General features: G+C 38.0%; 1 protein-coding gene across 1 annotated transcript in view; it reads left to right on the top strand.

Moving 5' to 3' along the window:
- The window catches only part of lamc3 (laminin, gamma 3), a 108502-nt gene that overhangs the window by 34715 nt on the left and 59885 nt on the right, over nucleotides 1-13902 (top strand). Inside the window, exons 5-6 of the mRNA XM_044334291.1 lie at nucleotides 11365-11553; nucleotides 12615-12732. Of these exons, the coding sequence (XP_044190226.1) occupies nucleotides 11365-11553; nucleotides 12615-12732 (307 nt within the window). The remainder of the gene's footprint in view (nucleotides 1-11364; nucleotides 11554-12614; nucleotides 12733-13902) is intronic.

Here is a 13902-nt window from a genome sequence, read left to right on the forward strand (position 1 = left end):
AAAGATAGGTTCACAACTTTTCAATTCTGTCTTAAACAAGAGTCAGGTGCCCTGTAATCATCCCTCCTGTTCATACTGGCCATTAGAAGATCTATCTATCTATCTATCTATCTATCTATCTATCTATCTATCTATCTATCTATCTATCTATCTATCTATCTATCTATCTATCTACCTATCTATCTATCTATCTACCTACCTACCTACCTACCTACCCATCCAGGGAGGGGATCTTCTAATGGTCAGTATGAACAGGAGGAAGCGAGCAAAACCAGTTTCATTGTTTATTTTGGCTCCTGACTATTGTTTTAAATTTAAAAATTGTGAACCAAACCTTAAAAATATTTTTTTTCACCTCTCAGCCCTCTTAGTTATCTCTGTAAGATCAAAAGGTGTGAGACTAGCATTTGTGTTACAGGTATCTGGCCTGTTGCTGCTATTGTAGCACAACCTTTTCTGATTTTGTAAAATCTCCATTAAAATACATTGAAAGGACTTGGTCTGAGCTGTGCAAAAACACTATTAACACAACTTTGAAAGACATGTGGAACTGCAATATAACTAGTATCATGTCATTTTCATAATGGACACAGTCAGAATTCTGGACCTTGAAAGGTTTGCATCTTGGCTTGCAATTTGCTAATGAAAGCCTGAGATCTAACTTGGACATGACTTGCACGAGTTAAAAAGCATCTGTAAAGAGTGATAGGAGTGTTGCGGAGAGTGGTTCTTTAGGGTTTATAGATGCCCTGTGTTACTCACTTAGTCCCGTCTGATAGCACTTTGCTTCTCTACTCTGTGCATATGTCAATGTTTTCAATTAAGCATTCTCCCCATTTGCCTTCTCCCTTGTCCCTTTCTTCCACTTTCCCCATCTCCTGACAATAAAGAGGCTGCTGAAAAACCTTTGGCTGTGGCTTGGGCTACTGTACTTGCTATATATAGAGTATGGTCAGGCTTTATTTCTGGTCATTGATTGCCACTGGCCTATTGGTAACATAATCCCAAGAAAAACATGTATTGTAAAATACCTTCAGCATACAAGAAAATCTGTTTCACAATTATCTGTCATGAACATGCATACTCTTAGATATTTATTGTGTTTTTCTGTCTTATTGTATTCTTTTGTCACTTCAAACGTTAAATTACATGGTAACTGCATTGATTTGCATGAAGCTATATTTTTTTTAACATCTTCTCATATTGTGGATAGAAATTTTCTTCACAAACCAGTACACAGAGATAATCAAAACTGTAATCAATGTATTAAAACATGTAATCTAAGACTTATAATAGAGTCCTTCAAAACCTTTTCTGTTTACTCAAACATGGTGCAGCAACAACAATTGACAATACAACAACAACAGAGCCCAAAAGAGATATGATTATGTACATGGTGCATTCATGCAATTTAGAGGCAGCATTGTTCAGAAACACTTTTCAACATCGACTCCAGTTATTGTGGAACAAAAAAAAAGACATTTTGAAAGGTGGCGGTAAGGCAAAACACGTGCAGTGCAATTATGTAGGCTATTTACAATAACGGCTATTATTGCTGTTAAATGGTGACAATTTCCAACAGATCTGCCACAAGTATCACGTGTCTCAAGCAATTTTTAGCTAGTAATCTTTTACAAGGGAGAATAAACAATACCAGACTTATGACATTTTGAGAACTAAAACATTTAACAATAATTAAGATAAAACCTGAACTTTGCAAAATAAACACAAAGTGACATAAAGTTTATAGACTACTTATTTTCCGCACTACTGTTTTTTGCCTTTTTAACTATGTAAATCCTCTTTATCCTTTTCTTTTGTAACTGCATGCAGTAAATCACACTGTGCAGATCACTACTTAAATGTGTAGTTTTCTCTCCATTTCAATAATAAGCATGCAGCCTCATACATATCATATGTGGTCATCGTGGAAAATCCAATTGCATTACAACATTTATAAAATGTGTATTTATCTCAGACAATCCAGTATGTGTTTCTATATTTGTAAATGTGGGCAAATTATGATAATCACAGAATCAAATTTCTCAAAGGTGAGATAAGATAGTAGTGTAAGATGAACGGCAGTCTACGTCAACTAAAATGCCTGAACAAGCACATTAATTCAAATATGTTACTGAAAGTAACCCCACTGGTGACCCTTGATGGATTGTCAGAATAATGTTTTGGTCAATTAGGCAAATTAGTGTAATCCTCCCACATGCAATAACACAATATGAACCTGCTTTGATCAAACATACAGTATGGTTCCATCATATTTTTTTAATAAATGCCCTTTGACAGCAACGTTTTCAACCATTTTCTGCCATTAATATGTTTTACTGTAATAGCATGAGAGACTGTGTTATTGAATCTTAGACAGGTTGATTAATAACAAAACAAGATATGCTTCTATCTTAATAGCATTGCCTACTTGATATCCTGGCCATTAGAAAACAGCTGCATGGCAACTCCAATTATAATCAATATAAGATATTTAGTAGGCATACTTGGCAGACTGCTTCATATTCTTCATATTCATATCCATTAACATTCCAGTGTGCTAGAGTAATAGACTCCTGAACATGATGGGCCAGAGAAACAGTTCATCTTCTGTAATCCGAAGTACAGCACGGATGATCCTCATCCTGTTTCACAATGCGCCCATTCCTTGTTACAACAAAGTCTTTCCCTTACCAGGATCTCCCTTAGGATAGTACGAAAATTTAAATCCTATAGTCTCTCCGCTTCTGATTTCGCAGAGCAAATTTACACTTGCCATGCTTTAGTTTTTGCTTCCTTCTTAATAATGCAACTTTATCTCAGACTGAAGGCAGATGGATCTTGGTCGGGCCTGGTCCACCACCTCTTGCTTTCAGCCTTTCCTGTGACCAGGCTGGGCACGGGGTCACACCACAGCCCCTCCGAAAACAGCCTGGACACTCTGTTCTCCAACTGCTCTCCTTCCTCAAAAGAAAGACCAAAAACCAATACGTTGATTTCTGTATTGAAGTCTGTTGTAGTTGTTTTCCTGATTTTTTGTTCCATCTGCTCAATATTCCAATTTCAATGTGCAAACTATTCTGCATTTTCTTGTTATTTTTCTCAAATTCTCTTTTGCAAATTTTATCATCTTCCAATCTTTTTATCAAGCATCTTCTCCAGGTTATCATTCACTCCAGCAATGAACTCATTTTTCTTACCAGTAATTCTTAAGTGATGACCTGATTTTCTCATTTGATTCTGTGTTTTTGTCAGCATTGCTTCGTGGATTCTTCCCACTTTTCTCACTCATTGTTGGATTGTAATTGCACATTCTCCAACAAATGAGTAGTGCAGAGTAAAATTGCCCTTCCTGGCACTGATTAAACTCAATATAAATTCTTTATCAAGGATTTTGTTGGAAAAAAAAACCTTCGAAAACACACCACTCCACATGCGACATGTTATTGTGTGTAGTAGCAGGTGGTAAATGGCGGCTTTATGGGGCCTTTTTTTATGTGTGTTTCAGTATTAAATTGATCGTGTTTGAGTGTTTTTCTGAGTAGTTTTACTATCAGTCTAGGTACTCTTGCTGTTTGCTTTGTGATTAGCCTTATGTGGAGAAATATACGAAGGGTTGTGCAAGAGTTGGTGTTTGTGTGTATCGGGGGTGCAATGGGATGTCATTCTCATCAAGATTATCCCCCTCTGAGACTGAAATCATTTACAGCTCAAGCAGGTTGCTTCAGGTCTTCATGATTTTCATTGTTTGTTTGATGTTGTCATCAGCTTAGCCCCGGGCTGTTCCAGTGGGTCAACACTTTAGATCCGTTCTTGCCGCCGATTTAAGGTTGAAGGCTGTGGTTGTAGCTAGGAGACTGTGATCATTTTCTTAAATATCAACAGTACAGTTCATAATAGATGTATCACATACTTATCATAAGCCTGCTGGTAGTGCCCCTACTGTGAAATATGACAGATATAGAAGTACATTTAAACCAAAAATCTGTTTGATATCCTTTTGTATCTTTATTTTGCCTGTGTTCTTTTTGTATGCTTTGTGAACTCGTATTCTTGTAATTTAGGGCAATAAAAAATATACGATCTACCACCAAACCCCAAATGCTTCTGCACAAAACAGACATTTTATTATATAGATGGTTTTCTCGATTACAAATAGTCAAGCAGCAGGTGGTTAGAAAATGAACTGCCATTGTCATTGTCAGTATAACTTAAATGGCCTATATGGAAAATACATTTTTTCATATTTAGAAATAGAGCAACTTGCTGGAAACTGGTAAATTGACTTTTTAGAGGTGAATTTGTATGTTGCGCTTATGTGGGGGAGGTATCATGGAGAAAAAAATAATAGTAACAATTTTTGGCTGAGTGACACTTACATTCAGACTCCCTCTCACTCTCATGCCACCCAAACAAATCACAAAATAAGAGGATGCCACAGTGAACAATATACGGTAGCTGTATTGGTTAACTAGGCTTCCAGGAAAATGTCTGAACAGCGGGCTTTTTCTTCCACATATGAGCTCCTGAGATTGGTACATTATTACAGAGAGTGTAAAAGCCACAATTTGTGCAGCTTTAGTGGGCGGAGGTGCACACACAGACTTCTTTTAGCTTCTTTCACTCTGCTCTACAAAGTCTGTAATGCATTAGATTAATAAAGCTTACCAGTTATGTTTACATGACACTGAATAATCAGGTTTTTGGAGAAACATCCAACATCAGTAGTGATGTTTATTTGTTGCACACATCTGTTTGTATGTAGGATTCTTTTGAGTTTATTAAATACATGCTGTGCCATTGCACAGCAGCAGGAACAAGATATTAACATCTCCAATTTTTACGCACATAGCACAGCAGTAGTAACTCTTAACAGTAAATTACATTCTGTACTTTTCAACACATCAGACAGAAAAGCTGTAACACAGAGATTCTTACCTTATAAACCATGAGTCCTGAGCTCCATCATTTATGTAACAAAACAAAAAAAAACAATTGTTGAATGTGCATCTCGCAATGGCACCGCTTGAACACTCCTCTTTCTTTGATGCACAAAGAGTTTTAATGTTTGATTGAATTATATAATTTGACATTGCTTCCCCTTCAGTCCCATCCACATCCAAACCATATCCAGTACAGCAAGTAGTATACAGTATGAATGACACTATGCTACCACACTGCATTTCCACCTAGACCTAAGAATATATGAATCTGATTGCTTTCCACCCAGAATGCAAATTAGCACCTGTCAACATCCTTCCACTTCATTTCCTGCTGAGTCCTTTCTGCCTCAACTCCCAAATGGCCGAGTCCTCATGATCCGCATTACAATTGCTTCTCATGTTGCGCTTTCTGTGTAAACTCAGTTACCTGCTGGCCACAAGAAATCAAGGCAGACAGTGCACTGTGTAGGGTTAGAGTTGTATTTATTGAGTATAATCAATGAAATGTGTAAATGGACTGCATTTTATGGTGCTTTTCTACCATAGCAGACAAAGGGCTTTACAATTTGCCTCTATTTACCAAAGATACCATGAATCCTCTGATTAATGGACCATCCACTGTACATCTTATGCCTCAGCTGTCTTGTTATATTTATTTATGTGAACATTTAATATACATTTTTAGTAGATGAGGCTGCTCACTGTGATTTCAAACATTTACTATAAACTAACAGCTGTAACTACAGGGAACTGTGTTTGGTAGAGGATGAAAACAATTTTTCTAGGTCACTCGTAACATATGATTTAATCACTTAAATTGCACATTGAAAAACTCATACTGGACTTTAGTGAAATCTGATATTTTATCATTAATTGGGTTGTCAGTCTTAGAAAGTTTTACATAATATCCAAACACAACAAACTATGTCACTCCAGGTTCAGTAGCAGTGAAACTTATGCATCTAAGTTGAAACATCATCCACAGATCTTCGATTGTTCATGTAATTATATCCCCAAAAACATGCCCAACATGCCCCTTAAAGGAACAGTTTGATAATGAGTTCCTGCTTTCAGTTTTAAGCTAAGTTAAGCTAACTGTCTCCTGGCTCTAGCTTCATACTTAGCAGACAGATATGTGAGTGGTATCAATCATCTTAAGTCTTGTCTTAAGTCTTGACAAGAAAGCAGGTTGGTGTATTTCCCAAAATCATACTAAATGTTTCAATGCAAAAACACAAGAAAAGATTAAATATTAGCAATTACATAAAATGACATGGCCCTTATAACAGCTGCACATTCCTTTGACATGAGTGAAAGGAGATCATAAAATTATGTGCAGACCAATCCTCTGGTGATGTAGTAGACAATGCTGATAGACTACCGGGCTGATCTTGTTGGCAGATGCTGCTTTTTTACACAACCTCTTATCAAAAAAACACATCTTAACTCAAGCACAAAGGCAACAGGCTGAATATTGTGTGTATTAGGAAGAGGTCTGATTTGTCTGTTGTACCACACTAAAGATTGCAGATATATATGCAGCATGGCCTCTTATCATTGCTGGTGTCCCACTCTCCTGGCTAGTCCGACATCTCATTTGTCCAGCAAATTAGATGTAAAAATGAGAAATTACTGTCCCTGCAGGGATTGTTGTCTCTCTTTGTAATGGGTTTCACAACAGTACAGTACAAGAAATGATTCTTATAAAGGGCAGAGGACACTAAGATGGTGGATTGTATCACCTCTCATGCAGGTGAGGTGAGGTGGCAACCTCCTTTAGCCTTCTGAAAACCAGCTACTTAGTTCACTATATACTGTATGTTTGTCTAATTCAATGCAGAAACATTGTAGTTTCTGGTTTACACTTTTTTTTCTAACCTGTTTCATTGACCTCTAAACCTTCAGCAACTAAATGAATATTCATTATTTGGCTTTCACTTTTTTTCTAATCATAATTTCATTTTACATAAACTGGGTTCTGTATTTGTTTGTTTTCACTAATTTACATGTTATGTTCTTTGCATTCGTGACATTGTATCATCTAGTAGGTAGTTCAGGCAATATTTGCATCACAGTAGGTTATTTCTGCTGGGTGATTTCTTTGATCAAACATCTTATATCACTCAGATTGATGCTGACAAGACTCAAACGCCACCAGTTTTGTACAGGACTGCTATACCACACTGCAATAAGAGTTTATTTGGGGCTGTGTGCTCTTAAAAGCACTGCTGATAAAGATGAACATGGCTTTCACTATGTGTCCAGGCTAATCTCTATGACCCAAAGAGCAATATGAGGGCAACGTTCACGCCTATATGGGCATGATATGCAAATTAAAGAGTTCTTAGAAGCCTTCAGCTGGACTCTGAAGTGCTGCAGGAACAGCCTCTCAAGAGAGGTTAGTGCCACTGACTCATAGTCATAGTGAAGGCACTGGGCCATCCCTTTTTCTGCACAGGGACACTGCAGGAAGTTTATCCATAGTGGAGACATCCACTTACTGTAGAGTTGTACATATGCTGTCAAGAAGGGGGATTTTGCAACTTGCAGATACTTTCATTATAACTGTTTCCTTATTATTTTGATAAAAAAAATGTATTCTTTGCGATTGAGAATTATAGTATTTATAGCTGAGAAGGCTGTCGGTCACCACAAAGGTTTATATTCTAACACTTATTTCTATTGTAATCCTGTAGATTTCCTCAATAAAGGTCATCCAAAAATGTATGAGGCGTAGTGTTTGAAGAGGTGGCTCCATCAATCACAGGACAGGAGTCCTTTGTGCACCATTTTGTTCCTACTGAGTCTGGAGTTATGTCTGCCTCCTTACTTGTATTGAGTCTCCACAGTGGCTGTGATGCACAGGCTGTGTGGTCCCAAGACAGGATTGAGGAAAGCAGCATGTAGAAGAGGTGGATGTGGGTGGGCAGATCTAAATGTGGTCAAGATGGTCAAACACTGGCTGTGTAGAAGTCTTTGTGTAAAACCTGTTGAAAAGCAGCTTTAACTGATTTGCCCTTTCTTAGTTCCCATCTGCCATACTATGTGTGTGTGTATGTGTGTGTGTGTGTGTGTGTGTGTGTGTGTGTGTGTGTGTGTGTGTGTGTGTGTGTGCGCGCACAGTCTTCATCCCACATATACCACCTCCAAACTGCTATACTTATTGTCCTCTTCTTTACCTCAATGGAAAACACACTGCAGCAGTTTTGATCAAATGCTGTTACTGTACATTACAACAGAAATAATATACATAGAATGGTTTAAATACAGCTGCGAATTATAACAATAATAATATACCTATTATTCAGTGCAGATAACCAAACCAAAGAACTAAATAAAACAATAAATACAAAAGCTTGATAAAAAATCAGGTACTGAAACATGAGCAGCAAGTAATTAAAACATGAGCAAATACACTTTTGAACTTGCTGAGAGGGATGAGAAGCCAGATGTTCAGTTTGCCCTTAAGCTCATTTACGATGATGGACTATAATTAAACAAACTAATTTTCCTCACTTCAGTTCACACATGAAGTAACTTTCGACATAACCCATTGATAGACCTGAAGTTATGCGAACTAAACTTTTGAGATAATTTTCAGCTTTTCTGAAGATAGGCTTGGACAATAAAACATTCTCACAGTATAACAGTAGACATCAAGGATTACTTAGGAGACGTCAGAGTCAACACGGATTTGAGGACAGAGGCTCAGGCTGTTGTTGACAGTACTGCCACCTGGCTATCAGCTAGCCTGACCAGCAGTGGCAGCACCACTAGCTGGCATGATAAAGATAAAGTGGATGGGAGCTGACAAGTAGAGCTGGCTGGTCGTATTTGTGCTCTAGTTGCCCACCAGTGCCAATCAGAAGTGAGTCATGCTGCAGCAACTTTCTTTGTGGAGTGTCAGTTTTTGTCAGATTCTGTTGCCCCACAGGCAGAGGGATTGCAGATGTGATGACAAGGGACTCAGCATTTGTCAAAAGATACATGTTGTTTTCAAAAGACTGCTCCTAGTAGTGCAAAGGCTACTTGTTCCTGCAGTACATATTCATCCATCAAAGCTACAATTTCAGGGAAGATGTTTAAAGGCGCAGTAATCAATATTTTTTGAATGAACAATATGTCCAAATACTCTGTGTAATATTAAAGGAGTGGCTTGGAGTGACATTTTCTTTACTCGGCACAGCTCCATTAAAGGTTCGTTTAAACAGTTACAAAACATCTACATCCACAGTTCTCCTCTTCTTTATGTAACAAATGTAAAACAATAGAGAGCGAGATATTGTGGTTTATCAAGCAGCCAACTAACGGTTTGTAGGTTCAATATTTACCAAACTTCAACAGGTTAAAGGCAGAAATCACAAAACACTTTGCTGATTCTAATCACTTCGTTCAGTTCACTTGAAAGATTCATAGTCAGTGACTGCGTAGTTCATTCCCTTTTTTCCTAAGCTAAACAGCTGCATCACAGCTCAAATGTACTACAGTATGTACAGTACAGTAAGTGAACACATCATTGTTCATATGGCCCAACATCCAGCGCTTTTGCTAGTCAAGTCACGTTCAGTTCAGTACAAAACTAGCCCATATAAGTACTGCACATAATAGCTTAGCAGCCTATTATTTACACAGAGTAATTAGATTATGATTGTTTCTGTAGCTTTGACGGTCTTTTAATATGCTTTATGCTTTATGAATCATAGCAGCTCCACTGCTAAAAGCTACTGATTTGTTCAGTGACAATGGTGATTGAGTATAGTCAGTTCAGTTTGAAGATCCATTGATAAAGATTAATTCGTACACACACACCATCATAACAGCTTAGAGACTTCAGTGACAACACACAGCCCTTCAAAAGTCCCGTCCTCATTGTGAGGTTGCAGAGTTTACACTCCTTCCAACTCTGAACAAAATCCAGATGATCCCATGTAGGCTCACCAGCAGCCAAGAAGACACAACATGTAAATACGACAACTTTGGAGTTACTGGGAGGTACATATGTTGTTCCTGAGAGGTATTTCTCCTTTTTGTTAGAGGCTTGCCTCCTCACCTCACCTCCAGTCCCTGCATCAAGCTAACACTTCCTGGACCAGTCTGTCCATTGAACAGAGACAAAATTTATATCAACCCTCCATCCAGCTCCTAAGACACTAAAACAGTAAATAGATGACAATGTTGAAGTAATTCACGTATAAACAGAGCATGGCTATAATTAACAACTGTAATATAAACTGATTTTTAAACTGTAATCCCTTACATTACTACTTCCTGAAAATAGCATTACTGTAAATTGTTACTAAGTAAGATGTCACTGCCCAACACTGCTGCCCAGCACCACAAGAAAGATAGAAGTTAGTGATTAGCTGGTGAACATAGTGGAGCATGTAGCCGCTAAAGAGCCAGATATTAGCCTCAGATGTTGGTGGAAGCCAAAACACAGCCAGAAGAAGAGTGAATATTGAACTTCCATTTATCAAGTGGCCAGAAAAACAACTCAAAATAAATGCTGATGGTGCTCTGTGTTTGTTGGATGTGTAATGAGTAACATATTTGCCATAACAGCTTTATGAGGTGATAATAAGTCAGTGTTGTGTTTATAGCTAAGAGGCCAAAAATCAATTAACACAGGTTTAACCGCTAATGATGCTGTAATTATGATCAGCTTGTTACTGGTCAAAATTAATATGTTAGAATCCTCTCATATTGAGAGGAGTCTAACATTTTAGATATGAGAGGAGTCAATAATTAGACTCCTCTTATATTGAGAGGAGTCTAATTATACAGGATTCGGGGTTTTCTAAAACTTCAGTGAATTCTTATTTACTCATAATAATTCCATAAATGCAACATTAGTTAGAGCAAAATGAAACATAGATTTTAAAGCAACTGGTGATCATTTTTTATTTTTGAAATGAGGTGAGCACTACTTAGACTCCTTATTACCAGGGAGGGATAATCATATGGCTATTGCCAGCACAACAGAGAGCTTGATTCATAATAAAATGGGCAATTTCCCCTAAATCCCCCCTCAGGGTAACTGGTAAACTAAGGAGGGATTTGATGTGAGGGGTATGAGAGCTGTGATGGTGTGTTATCAGCTGAGTAATTTGCTCTTGTATAAACATGAATTACTGTTATCTAAGTGCCCCCTGACAGCCGATTGGCTCCTCATTAGGCCTGTGTGAAATGAGATTAGCAACGAGCCTCTAAATTATGATCCAATCCCAGAACACATAATCTCTCACACATATAACCTCCCTCTGTCTCTTCCCTCTGTCTATTTCTGTCTTCTCTCTTTTTTACCTTGTTGCCTTTTCTGCCTCCCTCGTCCCCCGTGGCTGCTCTTCCCTCATTCTTCACATACTCTCCTTACTTGACCCCTTGCTCTTCTTCCTTCTTCCTTCCTTTCCCTCGCTCGCAGAGTGTAACTGCAGTGGGAGATCAAACGAGTGCGTGTTCGACATGGAGCAGTACCGGAGCACTGGCAGTGGGGGGCGCTGTGTGAGCTGCAGGGACAATACTGATGGGCCCCATTGTGAGCGATGCAAAGAGAACCACTACAGGAGGTCTCCTGAAGAGCCTTGCCTGCCCTGCAACTGCAATATCAATGGTAAACTCCAGATACAAAACCCTTAATTGTTTTGATAATAACTTAAGAATCCTAATTATAATCCATGCCAAGTGCTTTGCTCACTTCTTTTGTTTCCTCTGGCATGAGAGCACTGAATCATTGTTAAACTGGAATGCTGTATTGGCACAATGAGGTACCATAAGCAAGATTTGGCTACAGATGAAAAGGATTTATAGGATTAATTGTTGCAAATTTTATGGCCAAATGTTTTTAAATCATTAATAACACCACATTAATATTTACTAATTCATCTACTACTCAACTGCCAAACCTTGCCTAAGAGAAGAATCTTTTCCGATTCATAATTTATACAATCTTGTTCATCTCATGTCTTGCACATCTCATCACATTTATTCTTCGCCTTATTTTCCCAAATGACCATTAAAGAAATCCATTACTTTTTCTCAGCCCTGCTGTTGTAAATTTACCCAGTTGAACAGTATCAATGAAGAGAAGGGCAATGAGTATCAGTGCTCATTGAATGCAGTCTCATTTTAGGGACATAAATGTTTGGGCTCCTGATTATACCATCATCAAGGTAAAGAGAGAGAACCAGAGAGAGAGAAATGAACAAATACATCAGCTATCTTTTCCTGTACATTTCCTAAATGGTGTAAGGTGATTGCGCAGAGCTGTTGGAGTCCATTATATTGATCAAAGGTTATAGCAGATTCCATCAGGCTTCTTTTTTTTTTTTTCTCATGTCCACAATGCCGCAGCTGGTCTTTTTTCTCCATTAACTAAATATAAAGTATGTCAGCTGCAGTGTGGTTGGAAGTTTATATCCTTCTCTTCTAAGCTCATCTCAGGGGGTTTACGAACAGGAATTCAATAAGAGGTGTTCCGTTATCCCCGTCATAACATATTATTAATGGTATATTGATCTATTTCATGTAATTTTTCAATAACTTTATGGATTCTGAGATTCTGAGTTTTCTTGACAATACTCTTCCCTCTTTCCTTATTATGCTTCTCTCTGTGTACCTTTTACATTCTCTTTTCTTTTTCTTCTCGCACTATCCATCTGCTGTCCCTCCCAGGTTCAGTGAGTCTACAGTGCGATGAAGAAGGAAGGTGCGCTTGTCGAGCCAGTGTGACAGGGGAGAAGTGCGACACATGTCGGACTGGCTTTCATTCACTTGGCCCTGGTGGCTGCAGGTGAGCAACGGGCATAGTCATAAACACAGATGCCTGAACATTTTTACACACAAAACACACAGAAAGAAAGAAAATGTGGAAAAGATATTTCAAATGGAGCTAAAGTGGTGGTAAAAACAAGAGAAAAGGGGTTTGGGTTTCCTAACCTAGAGAAATAAACAGATAAAGGATGATACTAGGCCACCTAAAACAGACACAGGCTTTGTTTAATGAGTCTTACCTGTTTTGCAGTTATACCATCCAACCTCCCTAAGTGAGAATTCATCAAACTACAAAGCAGCCATAAACAAGATGGTTCTCATTTCTCTATATGACACCACTGTGAATTAGTGACCTTCTTATCAGCAAGTACCAGAATGTGCCAAATAGCAGTATCAAACTGCTAACAACGGTTCTAACAAGCAAGGCAATACAGAGCCCTGAAATAGACCTCATGAAACATGAACCGGGGGAAAAATCAACCTTTCAGTTTAATCAACATTTCAACAAACATTTCAATCAAATTCAGAATAGGGCATCAAAAAAATATAAGTCACTCATTTCTGCCTCTTTTGGTCATTATACATATATGTTTTCTTAATTGTTGTCTTCACTGAGAAGACAGTAAGATGGTGTTGATGTTTATCACAATCAGATCAATCAACATGGTTCCATACTGCAAAGAAAATCATTTGTATTTCATGAAGCAAATTTCATATTACAGTATTCTGGTTAGCTGTCAGTTACACAAATTTACATGGATTACATTTTATTTCGAATGCAATCAACAGGTGAATTATAACCTAATCTAACGTAATTATGTATAGTGAATCTTCTCTAATCAATGTGTTACATAAACATCGAATCAAATTAGATGTAATGTGAGAGGGATTGCTCGTAGCTACGAATTCAGAGAGAATTATCACCTGACTCTGCAGTTCCTCTCATCTCTATGGAACATTTTAGCACATTTTAGCTCATCGTTGTGGTTTTACGGCCCACAACTTTGCTGTTTTAGTTCACGCTCACCACTCTCAGTGTCATTTTTAGCTGCAGCAGACAGGTGTTTTCAGCTGTTTCCAGCTGCCTGCTGCTGGCGTCAAGGCCAAAATTGTTTGCAACACAAACTGTTTTCGCTTCAGACCACATTTTTCTATACTTCAAACAGCTTTACCTAAACTTTAAGCATAT

The sequence above is a fragment of the Thunnus albacares genome, chromosome 18 (assembly GCF_914725855.1).
Source record: "Thunnus albacares chromosome 18, fThuAlb1.1, whole genome shotgun sequence".
In the NCBI taxonomy this organism is placed as follows: Eukaryota; Metazoa; Chordata; class Actinopteri; order Scombriformes; family Scombridae; genus Thunnus; species Thunnus albacares.